We start from the raw sequence: 19,350 nt of genomic DNA on the forward strand, positions 1-19,350 counted from the left end.
TATTGTTTTGATGTCATTTTAGCATATTTTTGTTTTTACTCCCATGTTTTTTTTTAGAAAAAAACTTCTGGAAGGTTACGAGTATAAAATTGATCCAAACAAAGCAGGTTTATTTTTAAAAGTTCTTATGATTCAACCACAAAAAAAGAAGATGCATTTTGTAGTAAATCTTTCTCAACCATTCTATCAATTAACTCACTTATATTCAAATGTGGTATTGGTTCGTTCATATAATATTTTTACTCGGGCATCACAAGAATACATGTCTATTATCAATTAAATCACTTATATTTAAATGTGTTACAACAGAATCTCAAATCTAAATCTACGGGGGTATTTATGTTAATTAAGCTACTAGAGTGTCCCAAACTTATTTAATTAATATTAGACAATTTATCTGAATGAGTTTTTTGTTTTTTTTTGTTTTTTTTTTGTCCACATGAGTCAAAATTAAAATTAAAAAAATTAAAAAAATTAAAAAATTAAAAAAAAAAAAAAAAACTCCAAATATATATATTTTTTCTCAGTTCTCTCTCTCTCTTCTTAAAACTCTCCCAATTCTATTGAGTTTTGGACTTGACAAGTTTGGAGCATCTTCCAGCAGGCTCACATTCTGCCTCTGTTCTATTCGTTCATCATTCAACAAGTCTAGACGTTATGTTCACTCACTATATAAACTATTCCCATACAAAGATTCAAGAATAAGGTTAAAAGACCTGATAATCAAGAGATAAGAGATAAGTGTATGCCCCAAAACACATTCTCTACCAAGCTTGAACATTATAATTCACATAATTTATTATAACCATTTGGTTATCAAATAAGAACACTATGGCACTAACATGATTTGAACAGTTAATTTAGGAATTAGGAATTAGGAATCAGCTCCCATATCCTTATGGTACCATCATCGCTCGACGAACCAAGAAGCCTCTCTTCCTGACACAAGATGGATTGGAAATGTTAGAATCAGAAAAAAGCGTAGCGTCTCATTAGTAGCAGAGATAATAGCATACAATCAACCATTTGAATTATAGACCAGCTAGAAGACAGAAGTTAACAGCTCATTGTAATGGGACTGTGATTCCTGAGGTCTTCCAACTTCCACTCGGGCAGATGGTGCCATATGTCTGAAGACCTAGCTAGCTTGTATGTGTGCGATCCCACGTTGGTTTTAGAGGGGAACCATTCATTGTAAGGGTGTGAAACCTCTTTCTAATGGACGCGTTTTAAAACCTAGATGGGAAACTCAGAAGGAAGAGCAAGGACAATATTTGTTAACAATGAGCCTGAATAGTTACAGTATATATCTTAACTAATCTTAGGATAGAATTGTTTGTTAGAATATTTTGTATTTTAGTAGATAGGCAGCACAACAAGGCAGTGGCTACTAAGGATTTGAGTCGACAGATCATAGTATATCGGTCCATACATGACTAAAGTTTGATTCCAGTCATGAGCCTAATCATTTAAATGCTGGTTAAGTAAACATTTTGCATGTTGAAATTAAAAACTTACCCCTGGGCTCCATTGCACTGAATTTACATCCATGTTATGGGCTTTCTCCTTCTTAAATAGCAACTGGAATGAAGGTCCATCAATCTGCAAGCAGAAAAGAGAGTGGTCAATATTTTTTTCCTTCCATTAAAGTTCCACTACATTTTCACGTCCAAAAATTAACGACGCTAACATGAGCATAGCTCAATGGTTAAGACATCCCGTTTCTTTTAAGAACTCGTACGTTTGAATCTCGACCCTATATAGAGTGAACAAATGCATATAATAATAAGGTGAGGCAGGCATTCATCACCACTTTCTCTTGATTCTCCACAAACAAACGGATAGAATCGTCAGCTGCTCCACTGGCAATTATACCATTTCTGTCACATTCACGTGCAATAATCATCAGTCTCATAGATGTATGGTTAGAAATTACAATATAAGATGAACAAATTTCTGCACGCCTTAAGTTCTATGCAATTACTGGACTAACTGTCTTTAAATACGGTAACACGAGAAAGAAAAATATTTAATAGACCTAAAATTAAAACCTTAGAGCAACAAAAAAATTAATTTACCTCGACCAATGAACGGAGAAAATTGTTCGATCATGATAACCAGAAAGAGTACAAGTATGCCTCCTAACAAAACCAGATAAAAGAACTTCCCATCAGCGTGGTTACAGAAAAACAAACACAACACAGCAGTTGAAGACAAACAAAGATATAAATAATGTCTCGTTAAGAAATTGATAATAATAAGATGATAAATAAATAAATAACACAGACATATAAACAGGTAAGAAACCAATATTTTGTCGTAGAAGCAAAATCTTCAAGAAACAGGATTCCTTTTTAACTCCTATGATTACAAGGTTTCAATCAACGGAGACCGTGTCAATTAGATACATATATATATTATGAATGTTTCTTTCCTTTTCAAGCCAATGCTCATATTTAAGAATAAAAACCAAGCAGCCAAGGTACTAAAAATACAGGAAACATAACATATGCACCAAAACTAATCTGATCAATAAATTTCATTATTCCGAAGGCACAGAACAATAATGATGAAGTTTTTGTGTCGCTCACCATGGTGAATAGCCACCCCCAGAATGCAACCTTGTCTCATTTGATTCCCATATTTTAAGGGTGAGATCATCACTACAAAAGTGCACCATAGTCAAATTAGATCCATCTAATCGAATCATTTAAAACATGGTTTGCAATAATTCCTTATTAACGTTCATATGAATAAAGAAATGGGGAAAAAATGAATGGATTCCAAGAAAATTTCAAGTTTTATTGCTCTCTCTCTCTCTCTCTCACACAGAGCTTACCTACAGGTGACCATTTTGTTTCCAGTTGGATTAAAAGAAAGGGTCCAAACTGTGGAAGAGTGACCACTGAAAGAAAATTGGCATCATAATCAAGTTAAACCTAGTTAGGCCAAAGTTAACTGCCCAGTGGCAATGAGGATTGGTTTATAAAAAATTCATGAGAGAAAAGTGAAATAGTTATGTACTTGTTAGATTCATCTAAAGTCTGAACACAGTGCCAATCATCGTTGTCATCATCGCCTGCCCAAACCTGAAGTGGTTTCATCCTCATAAATCAATATCTCCTGTGCAAATCTGAAGCAATATCCATACGCAGATCGAAAAAAATAATATCAGAACCCATCTTAGAAGTACCTTGACAGTGTTGTCATAGCTGCACGAGAATAAGAGATCCATGGTCGGGTGCCACTGAACCATTTTTACGTCTTGTGTGTGTCCTTGCAACACAGAAACACACTCATACTCGTTGCCTGGAAAGACTTCCCAAATCCAAACGGTTCTGTCTCGACTGCACGTTGCAAGCAGAGAACCAGACGCATTCCAAGAAACGCTCTTGATCTCATTCTCATGACCCTAAAAGTCAACCAACAAGACAGGTTTTTTTTAAATGCACTGATGATTGGATAAGACAAGGGCAATAAACTAGCAGATACCCCCATCCTTATGGATCATCAGGATAAAATCTTGCAATGAATGTGGTGTCTACATATAATACTTGATAGGCAATACTACCTCTAGAGTGGAAACACATTCATAATCACCCCCTATATTCTCCCAAATAGCCGTGGTGGCATCAAAGCTTGCAGTGGCCAATAATTTACCGTTTGGTGACCAAGCGCACGACCTAACAGTTCTAGTATGCGTTTCTTCCAAAACTGCCTGTAAACAACACTACATTAGCATTTCAGCTCCCAAAGTCAAACACCTAAGATTTCGATTGTCTTACAATCAACTGGAGAATAAAAAATTTCACAAAACAAAAGGAACTCTTGTAAGATGAGAAACTTTCTCGGTTGCATAAGTTCTTCTGTTTATGTTCGTCATCTAAATCCAAATATTTCGTGATAATATCGAAGTAAAAGAACTACCAACTGGATAAACAATTTCCAATAAACTAAAATCACTGCATCCACGTTAAAATCCAATACCATACAAGCTCTAATAATCAACAATTCAACAAAAATCGATAGATGAAATAGAACCTTGCAATTCCACGAACCAGAGGAAGGATTTTTCTCCCAGATACGGACGGTTTTATCACCGCTGCAGGAAGCGAAAACAAGTGGAATTCCTCCAACTCCGGTGGCGGGATTCCATGCCAGACTCCATACCCTGTCAGTGTGACCTTCAAGCTTTGCAGTCTCCTTGAGCTCGAATCCGCCATCCCATAGCTCCATCACAAGAATGACCAAATCTCCGGAAAGCGGGAAGATTAAGCCCTTGGTCCGCAAGCTTGGAAGACTCTGCAGCTCTGCTGTAATGCGCGGCAAAGGGATCAGCACGCGCCGCCGCGGATTCTGTACTCAACGAGTCGCCCGCGTAAAGAGATTTATGCATTAATGAAGTAATGCAATCTAATCTTGCATATTGAATCAAAGTATTTCGATTTATTTTTTTTATATTTATGCTTTGACTTTTTTAATTTAGTTTAATTTTATGATGGACCAATAAGTAGTGCATTTATTCATTAAGGGAATAGTTGGAATGCTCGCTATTTCAATTAAACCGGAGCGGTTCATCCAGATCGTTAAGGGTTATTGCAGCAGAGTCGAATCGGTTCGAAGCGGTCAAGAGTTGCAACAAATCAAGCTATTCCATTCCCGTCTTCTTCTCTCAACCAAAGGCGCGGGAAGTTTCTGCTAACCCTAACGCATCGATCAGAAGACAACGAACTCGCGAGAACATCGACAATGAATTCAGCAGGTCGAAGAAGCGGAGGAGGCCTTTTCGAAGGCCTGTACAGAGTGATTATGCGCCGTAATTCTGTTTACGTCACCTTCATCATCGCCGGTGCTTTTCTCGGAGAGCGGGTAATGTTGTGGACCTCATTTTTCATACTCATTTATGTCTGTTTCTTTTTTCTCTATCCTTTTCATACTCATTTATGTCTGTTTCTTTTTTCTCTATTCTTTTTGGTGGATTGTGGTCTTGTTAATTTCGTTTTCCGCACTTAATCTGAGGATCTAGTTTTTGCAAATCACTGGATATTGATATTAAACTTCGTGGCCGTGTTACCGCTGATTCATGGAGAATGTTCAACGAAATAAGTTTATTCGTATCTGCCCGCTCACGAGGTGAAACTGGATCAATTTATGGTTTATCTGCTGGAGGAGAAACGATAAAGAGCAAAGGATTCGTATATTGGTTTTTTTTGTTCCAATATCCTCTTTGGATTCACATATTGGTTCTGGCATCAATTAAAAAATTCGCCGAACAGGATCGTATTGAATTTCATTGATGATTGTGTGCAGATTCTGAATTATGTAAATACGGAATTTGGGCATTATTTGATCGGTTTATTATAGTCAGAGGGCTTCCTTTTTTGCTTTAAATTTTAAACTATTATGATAATGGAAGTGGTAACCAGGAAAAAGGAACGTAAGGATGCTTCTCTGTTTGTTTTATGGACTGTTATGTAATGGGCCTTGGTATGTTAAATTGTGGCAGGGGACTTATGAGCTGCACGGCATTTGTGTTGTTTCTGTAAGTTTATGGTATCTTTTTCTTACCTTAATGCTAGTATTTCCAATGGCGCAGGCTGTGGATTATGGAGTTCACAAGCTCTGGGAGTACAACAATGTTGGGGTATGGAACTTAACCCCATAAATTGATTTACTTTGTTTTTCTGCGTACACATTTCAAATTTATTGATGACCTCTTTCTCCACATAGACGATCATTTTGGCTATTCTTGTGGGCTCCATTAATCTAGAATATATACTTGATGTTTTATTCCGGATCTTTATTTCAAGATCATTTTTTGTGTTCATAAAATCAGGAAAGTCTAGTTTCCAGAAAGTTAAGGCTGTATTAGAAGTTTCCTGGGATAATTATAAACTAAGTAGTTTGTGTATTAAACCGTGTCACGGTTCAGAAGCAAATTGGTTTTAACTACTCAGACTTATGGTTTGGATGCTCCCTTTTTCTTGTATGTTAAGTGAGCTGTCAATAATAATTAACAACGGGTACCAAAAACATAACTCGGGTACCAAAAACATAACTCAACTAATTAAGATATTATATCCTTGATCGAAAGTCCAAAGTTTGAAGACTAACTCAATCTTACATGTTGAACTCTTAAAAGTCCTTCATAACGATGGGTAAAATGGGTCAAAAGAACAAATCAAGGGTGATTTACATGCTAGACAAATTATATGAATGTAATTTGAAACATTGCTTTTTTTAAAAAAAAAATTATTTTCATTTTCCTCCAATTAAATGTCGATCTATATCATTCATCCTTATTCTACTACAATCCTTCTTTAGAGGAGATGCTTACCTGCATAAAAGTGCTACTAAACAACTCTTGTTCCGAATTAGTAGCTTTCTTAACACATTTTCAACTCTGTTTTGATATATGATGGTCTAATAATTATGCAGAAGCGGTATGAAGACATTTCAGTTTTGGGGCAAAGACCGTCGGAAGAATGAACTTGTCAGCCGCCAATTGAAAGCTTACACAATCATGGACTCGAGGTAAAAAAACTGGTGGCTTAGGATGGTAAATGAGAATGTATTTCCAATGGAAAAAACGTTTTTTTCTTTTCAGTCTGGAAAGTTTGTGTTTCTTCATGAGATTCTAATCATATTTTATTTGATTAAGTTTGGAGTTCCTAAGTTTTGTATATTACCTTTGATTTTGATCATCGAGAATACATGAAAAGCAAATTGTTTAGAGTACTAATTAGAAGGTTATTAGGATATGAGCAGTGGCATAATGGTGTTACCATTAGGTTGTAATTCTGTAAATAGATGGAGTTAGAGAACTTAGACGGTTTAAAGAAATTTGGCAAACTAGTCCGTCCATAGGGAGGGGGGATTGGGGGAGGAAGATAGCTCTCTCGAAAAGTTATTTGTCTTTGTCATTTCTCTTTGTCATTTCTCTTTGATATTGTCACGTAGTTTCGGTGCTGAAACGGAAGAGGGAGGGTCTCGGAGTTTTGCAAGGGAAGTAGAGGGGTTGTTTTGTTAGAGAGAAGAAAGAACGGTTCGACACTTATGAGTTCGATTTGGTTTGGTTTGATTTTCAAGTATAGAAATGAGAATCGAACCATTGAGTTGGTTTTCTACCAAGAAATAAACGAACCCATCAAATGTGGTTTAAAACTATAACGTATCAAACATAGGCTTATAAAATCGAGCTAAGCAGAGAATTTCGCTTTGGTTTGTTTTCATCATGTTTTTACCATACTGCATAAGGTCATACCAGGGAGCTTCTAGTGCTGTGAATTGGGTTTACATACTCACAAGGTTTCAATTTAGCTGGAAAGGAAATGTATTAGTTTACTCTGATTAGAGCCAGACCCATGAAGAACAAAGTAAATATAGTATATAAACTATTTGGATAAGCTTTAATAAATATTGATTTTTTAACATTACGATTATTCTACGGCTTAAAGTTGATGTACGTGATTTTATGAATAGAGGATATTTTAGTACTTTCACCTCGCTTCTCAAAATGAAAATGTTGATATATATAAATATTATTTTGTTTTTTCAAATTTAGGCCGTGAAAATATTTTGGCTCTTTTTTTTTTTTTTTTTTTTTTTTTTTTTTTTTTTTTTTTTTTTTTTTTTTTTTTTTTTTTTTTTTGTCGATTATTCAACTTGCTCCTCCCTTATCTCGTGCGCGCTTATACAAAGGCCTCTTGCCTCTCTCACGCGCGTTCACTGTCTCTTAAAATCGCTTCGTCATTTCTGTCCATTGCTCCCAACATTCTTCAGATTAACAAGAAAACCTCATCTCCAGAGATCCGCAACGCAATATTAGCCTTCATCTGCAGATCTTCAGATCATTCATCTCTGTTTAGGATTTTACAAGGTTTGGTTTCGATTTCCGCAGCTGCATTCGTTTTTCGGGAATGTTTTGAATTCTCTTGCTTATAATCTCTATTGTATCGTTGATCTATCAACAAAGCCCTATCCGTAGTAACTTCCTAATAGTTATCTCCTCTCAGTCTCTCAGCCGCAATGCAGAGCCCTAACGCATCAAGTGAAGAACGTCGATTAGAAGTTCGAAAATTAGAGATTTCGGACAAGAACAAGGGATTCATTGAGCTATTGCAGCAACTGACCGTTTGCGATTCTGTGACCGACAAGGACTTCGAAGATAGGTTTCAGGAATTAATCGCCCTTGGAGACGATCATGTCATTTGTGTCATAGAGGACGATCGATCAGGGAAGATCATCGCCACTGGAAGCGTTTTCATCGAGAAGAAATTCATAAGAAACTGTGGGAAAGCAGGGCACATCGAAGACGTGGTGGTGGATTCGAATGCTCGAGGGATGCAATTAGGGAAGAAAATCGTAGAGTTCCTTACGAATCATGCTCGTGCAATGGGATGCTATAAGGTAATTCTTGATTGCAGCGTTGAGAATCGAGGATTCTACGAGAAGTGTGGGTTCGAGCATAAGGCGATTCAGATGGCGAAATACTTCAGTTGAAGAAGCCAATAACGTGTTGCGACTTTGCGATTGTAAGTGGATTTTTCTCTGGATTATTTTCGTGCGCAATTACCTTTCATATTTCTCTTTGCTTTGATGAATTTCTTCGAACACAAATTATTTGCGTCTCCCACTTTCTTCTAAAGTGAATTTCTCGGTATTGAATATTCTGTTGATGTCAAAATCTGTTTAGCTTCGGTTCATAGTAATAGAAATTATAGGACGATAATAATTATCAAGAAAAATAATAATAATAATAATTATTATTATTATTTAGTTCCTGTTAAAAAAAAGGTTTAGATTCTTACTTTCCCCCGTCCCAATGATCAATAAAAAAATAGAATTTTATAGGAAAAGGACATCATGAACTATTTGTACTGACAATTAGGTTTAGAATGACATTATAAAAATTTTAAGCTAAAATCGACTTAATTAGAGTTCAAATTAAAATTGAAACTGTAAGTAAAAGTAGACTTATTGAACCATGTTTGGGTAGAAACAATCATTTATTTGTCTGAAAATGCATGGTTGAGCTAGTTATACACAGACATTTAGGAACAACTTACAGAGATTAAGGTATTGAATGTTTTGACAAGATGGCTGATCCTTTGTAGTGGCGCGCCCATCAAGACATTAGAATTAAACGCAAGCCAAATAGGACTGCAAATTGTTGTGTTCTGTGCTATATTCTCAATTTGATTCTTTTAATTTTACAGTGTTGGAATGATAAGACCTAGACCGCCCCCCTTGAATTTTTTCATAGTAAATAACAGTTATGCAGTCTAATCCTAAAACAAAGAAGCTCTGTTATGAAGCAGAATCACAATCTTCGGTACTCTCCCAAACAGAGAAACCATTTCACCAATTAACATTGAAAGCCACCCTCATACCCTGCGGGCTAATCAACAGCTTAGTGAAATCTTGGCGGTTTTGAATCTGTGGGACATCGTCTATACCTTGGAATCACGGGACTGCAAACACGAAATAAACTAATGAGAACAATTCAGATAAGATACTTGTTGATTAATAGAGGTCACAACTTGTGTATAGTTCAATTAGTTAAGGCTCAGTTCATCCGGTCAGAAGTTTAAATTCTCCTAGAGCACAAGGAAAGAAAATGAGGGGCGCATTGCAAGTCTTCGATTATTTGCCAGCCTTAACCTTATTCAGTACTTTCTACACTCACATCATCTATTTTTAAATACAAAAGATACAAAACCAGTCTCTTCCTAGAGTATGTTTACTTATACTAGATAGGTGGTTTCATTCCTATTGACGCTTAATTCCAGTATTGGATATCACAGACATTCATAAAACTTAAACAACAGAACTCTAGGAGTTGAACCCATTTATATTCTTTTCTTTCATTTTTCCATCTGATTGTATGTTAGTTATCTGCCTATTCAACAAATTCAACAAAGACCTAACTAAGTAAGTTTTCGAGTTATGAAGCCAAGGAAGCTTCTCTCTTTCATTTTCCCCTCTTGTGTACAAATAAATCACCAAACCTACATGCATACCCGTCATTGGTAAAATTAAAGATGGAGAAAATTTTGTAGTCTAATAGCATTGCATTTTGAAATACTCTCTACAGGAATATGAATTACACCCTTGGCCTGGTCAATATGGTAAGTGCGCATATACAGCAAATATAGCTTCTTAGTGAATGGCATATGGCAATCAGTGATTAAATAGTGAGAAACAATACCTTTCCAATCGATACCACCAGTTCTTTAATCTGATTTTTCTATCTCCCGGAACTTCTTTTCCCATTCTTGGAGCTCATAATTTTGCTCGATTAGATCTCGATCACTACTATACACAATTCGATCCTGTCCAATTACAGTTCTTTGAGCCATGTCTCGAGCACTGAGGAGCTGGTAAGATTGTATTCAAAGAATTAGATACTTCGGTGAAATAAATAGAGAGCTTTGCATTTGTTTTTCTAAAAGAAAACAGAATGCTTAAACGACTGAGAAGTAGGACTTCAGCAGAGACTCCAACAAGAGTAAACAGAGCTAGCATCTGAAAAGAGGATATTAACTTTACAGCCCAAATTTAGTTAATCAACAGGCAATTTTCCCACCTGATGAGCAGTTCCACCCAAAAAATGCATTACATGGCATGCAAGAAACGGTGAAATAGGACATCATTAGAGTACTAAAACGATGCTAAAACAGAACACTGGTGGGGAAAAAGAAAAACAAAGTAGGGTTACTTTCTTCTCAAAACTGGAACCAATCCACCTCTAAAAATGGATGGATCTACAGAGGAGCAAACTTCTTTTGGTGTTCTAAAATCTAAATATTAATTACCTTGCGTCTGAGTGACACGTCTGGCAGTTCAAGGGCTCGGGCACGCTTTTGCCTTGCTTGGTTTCTTTTTCCTATTTCAGCATTTCTCTTCTGGATAATGAACCACCGGATCAATGGAATCGTGAAGAACGAACCAGCATATACCTGCACATTTTTTTTAATTATAAAGAATACAGTGTCATAAATTGAATCAAATTATAGGATAATTATATGATAGAAGTAACCAAATGACTCCAAACCTGCAGTAGAGGAAATATATCTGATACAAAGTTGATAAGTCCACTGGGTTTAACGGCAACATCCCTTCAAAAAATGGAATTGGGTGGAAATTATTAGATTTCCTCAGAAACCACAACAAAACAATCCAAGCTTAATATCCATACTTCAACATGGCTCCGAGGAATATAACACCAAACAGATTAAGCCCTCCCAATCCAATGGCCATTGCTCTCTCTGAATTACTTGTTTTACTGCAGACAAAAGAATTCCAGATCATTAATTAACTTTAAACCATACTCCCGAATAAGGCAAAGAAACTTAACCATGGTTACCTAAAGACCCATTTCTTCTCTTCGAAAAACTTTTCAATCCCTCCAACCCACTCAGCCCATTTTTTACCCACATACTCCTTCCTTCCACTCCGCTGAGAAGAAGCTGTGCGCTGTAGGGAGGGAAATCGATATAGAATATTTCCCTATAAATAAAGAACTTTCGGTCAATAGTTTTTCTTTGAGTGGAAGTTATAATCACATATCAATAAACCGAATATCTAAACTTGCATCATGAAGTACCATTTCATTCTCCATTTCAATGAAACTGTAATAGGGGCAGAAATACTGTATACAAATGGAGATTGTACTCCAAAACCTTGTGTAGTTTCATTACATAGCTTTTTATTAACATAACAATTCAAGCCTCAATGTAGCAACTGACTTGTGTTCATATATTCTTGACATCAAATACGCATAAATCGAGCTAATTGTATCCATTCAAGCATTTCATACCTCGTTAAACATACCTCTTCATCGATTTCAGGTTGGCCATCAAAACGTAAAAGAACTGGTAAAATGTAGGATTCATCATCCTGCAATCATCAAGAGGATGAAACAAGTCGAACAGAAAAATAAGATTTGAATTACACTTAAATAGTTGATTCCACCTCTTGTTAAATAGCCGTCAAGCAACAATGATTGGCAACTTACCGTGTTCCCCTCTGTTACATCCAGATATGGTCCAAGTTCTTCAGCAGCTACAACACCACCATTGGAGGTGATGTATTGACCAATCTGCAAGTATAGCTCAAAATATTAGCTGTTAAAATAGTTACTGCTCACAGAAAACAATGAAACCCCCCCCCCCCCCCCCCCACCCCAAAAAAAAAAACAATAAACAGGTTAGATTTTATAAACAAAATAGTTCACGAAATGAAAAAGGGAAATGAAATATAATATTGAAAGTAACGGACCACTGAACACAGTCCTCAAATATTACCAACTTCCATCTCTCTTCTTCAATTCCTTGATTTGGATCGCCGTCGCCGAAAACAAATGAGAAAATCTGAATGAAGGCCATTACAAAGTTAGCATTTAAATTTGAGCTAAAGTAGCACAGGATCGTAATAGAAACTAGATATCATTCAATCACATACAGATTCAATAAAGTTCATCTTATTGTCTTCTGTTTGTAGCCTGCGTCTCCTGTAGTAGTATGGATCCCAGTACCTTACACGATCCAAACAGGAAGGAATGATGGCCAAAGTCCTCTACAAATAAAGTCGGCAATTGCATGATAAAGAAGATATTTATTACCAGAAAAGATCAGTTGGACTGAAATAGAATGTGAATCCTGAATCATATGATCTGCCGCGTCTTCCACGATTATCCTCTTCACTGCATCGTTAACTTGAATCAGTAGTTTGAAGTTACCTTCAACCTGTACTCTATATTGTTCATGATCAATATTACAACCTTCTGCTTGAAATAAGAGCAATAATTGTAGTATATACAAGAACAATTGATGCAATTAGTGCCGTGCCAAATGAAACCCTGACAAGATATTCAGCAGCCGCCTGAAAATTGAGTTAAGATCGCCATTACAACACACAAATTGTTCCCGGAGATTAGAACTTTGAAGAGAAACCCAACGCTTCCTAGTTAATACCTTTGATTTCTCTATAAGAGGTTCAAACTTGATCCAAAACGATTTGGCCGCAAGCTTTGAACGATAATCTTTGGGAAAAACGTAGAGAACGTCGCCCTCATCAGAAACCTGTTAAGAACATCTTGAAAAAATTTGTTGTCACAAAATTAAGAAGTTCAAAATGCTCTGTAACTTACGTCTACAATCTATACAGATAGAAGAAATCCAGTGGATCCTAGTCTTCGTCCTCAGTAGAAGAAGAACTTCAAAATGCAATAAGTACCTCCAAAAAGCCATTGGTATCAGCAGCTAGAGCCTGCAAAGCCTTCTGCGCTTCATTGAGCTTAAGTCCCGCCCTGCTTGCAACATCTCCAATGGTTACTCTTCCTCCACAAGTGTCCACAGCCTCCATCGCTCTCTTTCTCACATCCGTCGGCAATTTATCAGTCTCCACTGCCCTTCCAGGTCTGATATCTGATGGAATATCAATACCCGCTCTCACAACCGGAACCGAACCCCTTGCCCTAGATTCCGGTAGCGAAATCCGCGTCTGAATGGCCGGAAAAGTAACGGGAGATGGCTTTACGCCAATTACGGGTTTAAGAGTGATGATGAGAGGATGAAAATAGAAGCGAGAACTCGGTGAAATGGCGAAAGAGGTAGAGATTGAGGCCATGATTCGCATAAACTTGACGAATTTGAATGAAGCTTCAAGTTTCGGCCATGGAGATCGAAGTATGTGCAGGGGGTGACTGTATCTCTTGGGTGAGTGGCTCTGATTTGGAGTCGCAGATTTTTATTTTTATTTTTTATTTTTTATTTTTTCATTATTTTGTTCTCCATTACCCGGGAAAAAATAATAATAAACAAACCTATCAATTAGTTTTTTTTCCGTTTAAATTGTAAAAAAATAATCCGAAATCTTTCTTTTCTTTCGAAAACTTTTTTTTTTCTTTACAAAATTAGTATATTAATTTTGATATTTCAGAGACATTTTAAAATTTAAGAATATTGATTATTTGAAATCTCATAGGTCAAATTTACGATCTTTTGGGCCCAGCCGACGAATAGCCCAACTCGAAATATCGGTATTTGGGCTGAAGTTTCACAGCAGGCCCAATTATTTAAAATTTTCAGCCCATGAAAGTTGTTTCCCGGGTAAATACTCCCCGCCATCGAGGCTTCTCAGATTCTACCCTCTGCAACAGAAATTTGAAACCGCTGAAGGAAAAGGCTCCACTGCAACCCTTTCGTCCTCTCCAAAACCTCGTTTGGATCTCGATGTCCTCATCCTTTGAAAATTCGTCGAAGATCTTCTTTAAGCTCCATTGTTACTGATTCTACGGCCAGTGATCCGCTGTAGCTACTTCACGGTTGCGATGGACCATTTACGCTCAGGAAACTCGAGTTTCTCTTGTTTTTGCACTCGCTTCCCGAGCATATGTTCTCTCTCAGCGCTGTTATGTCTCATTATTTGATTTGGTGATTGATAGTACTCGAAGTTTTAGTACTTTTTTAATCCGCACTTTTTCGGCTGGTTTGCAGTTTTGTCGGAGTCGGCTTACGAAACATCGAAATACTTGTTGCCTAAAAGGTTCGTGAGTCGAAATTTAGACGAGGCTTGGAAGGTATGTCTATCTGGAGATCTATGTTGTTGGTTGTGAATTTTACCCTTGCGAGCTTCGTCCTGCGATTTAGCTCGAATGTAATTCAGCTCGTATTTCTATATCTTAATTGTTGTGAGTTTAATAATTCATTTTGAGTTAATCTAGTTCCTGATCTCGAAGATTCAAGGTCTTAAATCGAAGAGATGAATATGAGATAAGGAAGGTTGAGGTATAATTTCTTCCCTCCTCAATTTACTCTTGTGCGGCCTTATTGCTTCAAACCTAAACATAATATTGACTTATTCTAACTATTAGCTCACAGACCTGGAAACAGTGATCGGTTGGACAGCCTTAATTTACAGCGGAAACAACCATACCTGGAAACAGTGGATTTGATTTCAGCAGTGCACATCAATCCTTCAATGTCTATACCGAGTACCTTTTTGGTAAGGTTGATTTGAAGCTCCGAGACGAAATCTGTCAATCTTGATCTCTGTTTTCCATCCTAATTTAAATCCGGTCCTAATACTAGAACAAGGCAAGAGAGAAAATGGAAATGACAAGACCTGTTTTGACGAGTCAATACAAATCGGATGGGGAAATGATGGATATGATAACACCTGCAGTAACGAAAAATATGTAAGTTCTTCGCATCCTGACACCAGGTATTTTGATCATCTAAGTTATGTAATATTAAACTGTCCTTGATTTTTCATAATGCACATATAATCTTGCTTTTTAGTAGTCGCAGATCCCTTATGTATGCGGTTTGCAGTATAATCCACCCTTTACTCTTCCATTTTAACATCGTAATGAGATTTCAATGGAAGTAGAGAAGAAAGAAGTATAGCAGTATCACTACCATCATATGATCTTGAAACTCACCTCTGGCGTATAGCCATATTTTACTCATATTATGAACTGTATATGAGTGTATATATGTCACTTTCACGTATAAATGCAGCTCCATCGTGTAATTGATGGTGCACCGATGGAACTCAATACTTATGGATTTGATCATGCTAATGTCCTCAAATATTTACCTCTACCTCCTGAATATAATAATTGGGAATTTCCATGTACCTTGGGTTTGGATAAATGCCTGATACACTGAACTTCAAGTTTTTTCTGCGGTATTATGTCCATTATAATAAACTAAAAAAATGTTGAATTATCTAAAGTTGAAATGCCTCGTAGGAACCTGATAACTAACTTTAGAGTATTGCGTACTTTTCTTTCCATTTCTCCTATGTAGGGAAGAGCTGAATTCATTTTGTTTATTATTATGACTTGTAGTACAAATTGACAGGGGAGTTCTATTCCCTTCTCAATTGAACGGCGGAAACACTTCAATCATGGAGATATTAAAATTGAAAAAAAGTTGAATTGGAGGTAAATTGTTCAAGTGCCTAGAAACTATGAGCCATGGTTCTACTGCTACTCTATCGAATGAAAAATGTTATTGTACACTCATAATTGTAATACGAATTGGCTTGGAGCCGGAATTTTGTCTGCTGCAATCATAATAATGGATTCGTTTTGATATAATTTTGACCTTGTTCGTTAGATCTGCAGGTTTCAGCCTGCAAAGGGTCTTCTACACCGCAGCACAACTAGGTCAGATAGAAATACAAGTAGAACTGCAACTCCGTATTCGGATTTTGTTATCATAAACCTGTCTGCCCTACATTTTCTCCAGCATAGCATGCTTATTATGTTGGCTATTCTCTTCCTTGCTTTTTTATTAGAGGTGAAAGCCAAAGAGATCTTACACTTTAAATCATTATGAATAAACTTTTTGAAGAATTATAAATTCAGGTTTCTAGCTGGATTACTTCAGAATGCAATGAAGTAGAGTCTTCATTCCTTTGCAGTTAGTATTAATGAGAATTTTAGCTCCATCTATGTCATTTTCAATCGGCTTAAGACGATCAGATATCATGTTGTTGATTTATGGAAAATATTTCAATCCTCAGCATCTTGTGCAGTTTTTTTTTTTTTTTTTGTTCCAATTACCTGTTCGATCCTCACCACACTATTTCCCACCTCGGGACTAAAAAATCTAACCTGATTCTGATTGCACTAGGCAGCTAAGAAGGAACAAAACGGTATACATGACCAAATAGCGGCTCCACATCCGGCTGGAGATGTTGCATGATTAGAAGCTTATAAGACAGTTCATAACCAAGAAGATCTGACACAACCTGGTGAGCACTCGTATGGATGCTCTATTTTTTTCGTTTTTTTATTGACTGTTGACTTTTTCCCGCTTAGTCAAACAGTTGCTCGTTGTTCTATCCGTGAATGCTTAGTTTGAAATTTTAATACAAAAAGTTAGAATTCTGAGGGTAAGAAGATTAGGATTTGAAGATGGATAAAATTTAGATGTCCTGGTAACTGTCGTTCATTACATGGAGGATCTCTGTTTGTATGTGAAACATTGACTAGCTCATGATGAATATATGAGTCAAGACCCCATGGTGAACTGTTGTTAGAACTGATGGAATTGTTGAAACTACAACAATGGAACAGAACGAATTTGCTAAAGCTATGGAGTCTCATTTGATAAGCCTGTTCAAAGAAAATCTAATGTCCACTCCTTCCTTTCAGAGCACTGAAAGAGAGCAGTCCAAAGGCGTTCATATTATTACGTTTAATAATAAAAAGAATCTATGTAAAAAGTTCGAATAGAATGATGTTAAAGTCATTTGAATTACGTATGAAATGTTAATATTCTTTTCTCGTAGGATTGCGGATAAGAAGGCAGCCCAACATTTTGTCCGTATGTAATCCCCAACTCTCAATCTTTATTTGCAAGTGTACTTATCAAGTAAAAAAATATACTTCAGTATTTCATATTCATTAATTTTCTTGTCATCTTCATAACTTAGTGGCCTGTAGGATTGACGGTGTAGAAGAGTTTCAGTAATTTAACAGGTTATAAAATTTTATTGGCCTGTAGGAATGGTCCAACTTCCGTGCCAAAGTTGTTCAGGTGGGAGGAAAGCAGCAATTTCCATTTATGGTTTGAAATCGCATTTTTTTCCATTTCATTCGTTCAATGCCTGATATCTTTGTATTTGGAGCAAATCAAATATTTATTTATATGCTCAAGGAAATGTCAAGAATGAAGAAGACTGAAATTTTTTTGGGTTTTTCAGTTTTTTTTTTTAAACCCTAATTTTCAATGCATCACTCATTTTGAATTTTTAGCTCATCACCAAAAATTTCATTAGAAAGATTGACCATTTCCAGTTTTCCCCTTCCCTACAATGTATAGATCGTTATTAGATGTTGTAAACTTTTGCTAGTACATGGCTTGATTCAAACCGCATAGATTCACCAACAACTCTTGATCAAGTGTACGTTCCATGTTTGGTATTTGGTTGCAGGTCGATACAAAACTGGAGTTTCAATGTATGATTCTATGAATCAGATGACATAATCTAGTATCTGGTTCAAAACTATGGTGTGGACTCATCACGTTAGGGCAGGGTTAGATATTTTCAAATTCTTACTTGTTCGGTTTTTGGAACCTAGTAATTTTGTATATAACCTCTCTTTGGAAAGTTAATGCAGGGAAGCGAGGAACTTAGCTTGCTCATTTGTTGATTGTGGTAATTTCATGGTTCCTACCTATAAGCCATCGAAGCTACCACCTGCCCCACTAGAAATATGGGCATATGAGGTCACTTACTCAGACTTATTTCAAAATTTAATGTTACAAGTTCATTATTTTCCACGATGTGTAGTGATGGATATCGTAAGCTTCTCTTCCCTTGAACAGTATTTTGAATTTCTATGCCTTTCTTCTCTCTCAGGATTCTCCTTCTTGCAAACTTGTTCGTGGAGTACTTGTAGAGTTGGAGTTACCACATTTAGTGCATTGGTAAAGTCTCTATACGTTCATTTTTCTAGTCAGATCAAGTACTAATTACCAAGTGTTAATATGTTAAGAGTATTAATAAGAAACTATCGGGAATGCATTAAAAATTACAATATTAGTAATGGCATAATTATAATGACTTGATAGTTTGTTAGAGCGGGGTTGAAAGGTTATAATTAGTATAATTTCTCATCAGTAACGCAATATCATTTCGTTGTTTTCATATCGGGATCGCACTAATAACGCCTCCAAAATTGTAATTTTTGCAGTGCAAGTTATGATTAGAAGAAGCATCGGCCTAAATTTTTGGTACATGCTCACTTATATGCCCAGTAATCTATAAGTTTCTGCATGCACGTACATGGACTTGGTGTTATACTTATCATTTTTGTGAAGCATTACAATTTCTTGCTGTTTCTTTCCAATCTCATTTTACTATTGGGGTAAAATTACAATCTAAGCAAACCCAATTTTCCAAAGCCCACTCCTTCTCATATTTTCTTTTTTACATTGGTTATTTGGGATTTATGCACAGTAGCTTAACTCGCATTTACAGAATAAAAAAGTTAAAAGGCATACGCTTATATTAGTAGTCTTGATTCTACCAGCTCACTTTTTATAACTTTCTTAAGAAAAAAATTGCTTTTCTATCCTATTATTAATGGCAGAAAAATAATTAAAGAACTTCAAAACTACCTTAAGTTCAGTTTGATGCTAAAATGATGAATGTCTGGGAAAAGTTAATTAAGCACATTATTTTGTGATGTTTAGTTCTCTTTTACTTAATTCAGTTGCGCTCGTGGGAGCCCAAAACGACATGAGTTATATGAGAAAGCCGGACATTTTCAGGTATATCTAACAACTTGCACCTACAGTGATGGCTTCTTCTTCTTAATCATTT

General features: G+C 36.3%; 4 protein-coding genes across 8 annotated transcripts; 2 read left to right on the forward strand and 2 right to left on the reverse strand.

Annotated features, from left to right (window-relative positions):
• Positions 1–746: 746 nt before the first annotated feature.
• Positions 747–4,433, reverse strand: LOC111481685 (protein CIA1-like). 3 transcript variants are annotated; one of them, XM_023127247.1, is made up of 10 exons: positions 4,059–4,433; positions 3,572–3,718; positions 3,194–3,412; positions 3,025–3,089; positions 2,840–2,905; positions 2,592–2,663; positions 2,079–2,141; positions 1,811–1,880; positions 1,519–1,602; positions 747–939 (listed from the first exon to the last, which is right to left on the reverse strand). In XM_023127247.1, exons 1-10 carry the CDS (start codon positions 4,221–4,223, stop codon positions 868–870), a joined length of 1,023 nt encoding a protein of 340 aa, XP_022983015.1. In that variant the 5' UTR covers positions 4,224–4,433; the 3' UTR covers positions 747–867. The 3 variants fall into 3 exon arrangements, with proteins under 3 accessions (XP_022983015.1, XP_022983016.1, XP_022983014.1); XM_023127248.1 differs by having other exon boundaries at positions 3,661–3,718; positions 4,042–4,433; XM_023127246.1 differs by having other exon boundaries at positions 4,042–4,432.
• A 159-nt stretch (positions 4,434–4,592) lies between these two features.
• On the forward strand, positions 4,593–6,685 carry LOC111481802 (cytochrome b-c1 complex subunit 9-like). The gene is made up of 3 exons (XM_023127400.1): positions 4,593–4,869; positions 5,597–5,644; positions 6,439–6,685. Exons 1-3 carry the CDS (start codon positions 4,750–4,752, stop codon positions 6,487–6,489), a joined length of 219 nt encoding a protein of 72 aa, XP_022983168.1. The 5' UTR covers positions 4,593–4,749; the 3' UTR covers positions 6,490–6,685.
• Positions 6,686–7,665: 980 nt separating this feature from the next.
• On the forward strand, positions 7,666–12,058 carry LOC111481781 (glucosamine 6-phosphate N-acetyltransferase). 2 transcript variants are annotated; one of them, XM_023127374.1, is made up of 3 exons: positions 7,666–7,879; positions 8,024–8,534; positions 11,853–12,058. In XM_023127374.1, the coding sequence occupies exon 2, from the start codon at positions 8,029–8,031 to the stop codon at positions 8,500–8,502; it is 474 nt and encodes a 157-aa protein (XP_022983142.1). In that variant the 5' UTR covers positions 7,666–7,879; positions 8,024–8,028; the 3' UTR covers positions 8,503–8,534; positions 11,853–12,058. The 2 variants fall into 2 exon arrangements, with proteins under 2 accessions (XP_022983142.1, XP_022983141.1); XM_023127373.1 differs by lacking the exon at positions 11,853–12,058 and having other exon boundaries at positions 8,024–8,686.
• Positions 9,080–13,752, reverse strand: LOC111481612 (uncharacterized protein At5g03900, chloroplastic-like). 2 transcript variants are annotated; one of them, XM_023127139.1, is made up of 14 exons: positions 13,240–13,752; positions 12,978–13,085; positions 12,785–12,885; positions 12,626–12,706; positions 12,466–12,538; positions 12,309–12,374; positions 12,020–12,103; positions 11,836–11,901; positions 11,369–11,511; positions 11,201–11,287; positions 11,057–11,120; positions 10,818–10,961; positions 10,211–10,379; positions 9,080–9,491 (listed from the first exon to the last, which is right to left on the reverse strand). In XM_023127139.1, the coding sequence occupies exons 1-13, from the start codon at positions 13,639–13,641 to the stop codon at positions 10,236–10,238; spliced, it is 1,563 nt and encodes a 520-aa protein (XP_022982907.1). In that variant the 5' UTR covers positions 13,642–13,752; the 3' UTR covers positions 9,080–9,491; positions 10,211–10,235. The 2 variants fall into 2 exon arrangements, with proteins under 2 accessions (XP_022982907.1, XP_022982906.1); XM_023127138.1 differs by having other exon boundaries at positions 9,080–9,473; positions 13,240–13,751.
• Between the last annotated feature and the right edge of the window lie 5,598 nt (positions 13,753–19,350).

This window comes from Cucurbita maxima, unplaced genomic scaffold (assembly GCF_002738345.1).
Source record: "Cucurbita maxima cultivar Rimu unplaced genomic scaffold, Cmax_1.0 Cma_Scf00007, whole genome shotgun sequence".
Lineage (NCBI taxonomy): Eukaryota > Viridiplantae > Streptophyta > Magnoliopsida > Cucurbitales > Cucurbitaceae > Cucurbita > Cucurbita maxima.

Coding starts and splice junctions, on each gene's coding strand:
- LOC111481612 (XM_023127139.1), bottom strand. CDS start 13,641: ATGCGAATCATGGCCTCAATCTCTACCTCTTTCGCCATTTCACCGAGT. Junction 11,512..11,835: donor AACCTGAAATCGATGAAGAG/GTATGTTTAACG, acceptor CTTTATTTATAG/GGAAATATTCTATATCGATT. Junction 11,121..11,200: donor TTCCTCGGAGCCATGTTGAA/GTATGGATATTA, acceptor CATTTTTTGAAG/GGATGTTGCCGTTAAACCCA.
- LOC111481685 (XM_023127246.1), bottom strand. CDS start 4,236: ATGGAGCTATGGGATGGCGGATTCGAGCTCAAGGAGACTGCAAAGCTT. Junction 2,664..2,839: donor AACAAAATGGTCACCTGTAG/GTAAGCTCTGTG, acceptor GCACTTTTGTAG/TGATGATCTCACCCTTAAAA. Junction 1,603..1,810: donor TGGAGAATCAAGAGAAAGTG/GTGATGAATGCC, acceptor TTCTGCTTGCAG/ATTGATGGACCTTCATTCCA.
- LOC111481781 (XM_023127374.1), top strand. CDS start 8,029: ATGCAGAGCCCTAACGCATCAAGTGAAGAACGTCGATTAGAAGTTCGA.
- LOC111481802 (XM_023127400.1), top strand. CDS start 4,750: ATGAATTCAGCAGGTCGAAGAAGCGGAGGAGGCCTTTTCGAAGGCCTG. Junction 4,870..5,596: donor GTGCTTTTCTCGGAGAGCGG/GTAATGTTGTGG, acceptor CCAATGGCGCAG/GCTGTGGATTATGGAGTTCA. Junction 5,645..6,438: donor GGGAGTACAACAATGTTGGG/GTATGGAACTTA, acceptor ATAATTATGCAG/AAGCGGTATGAAGACATTTC.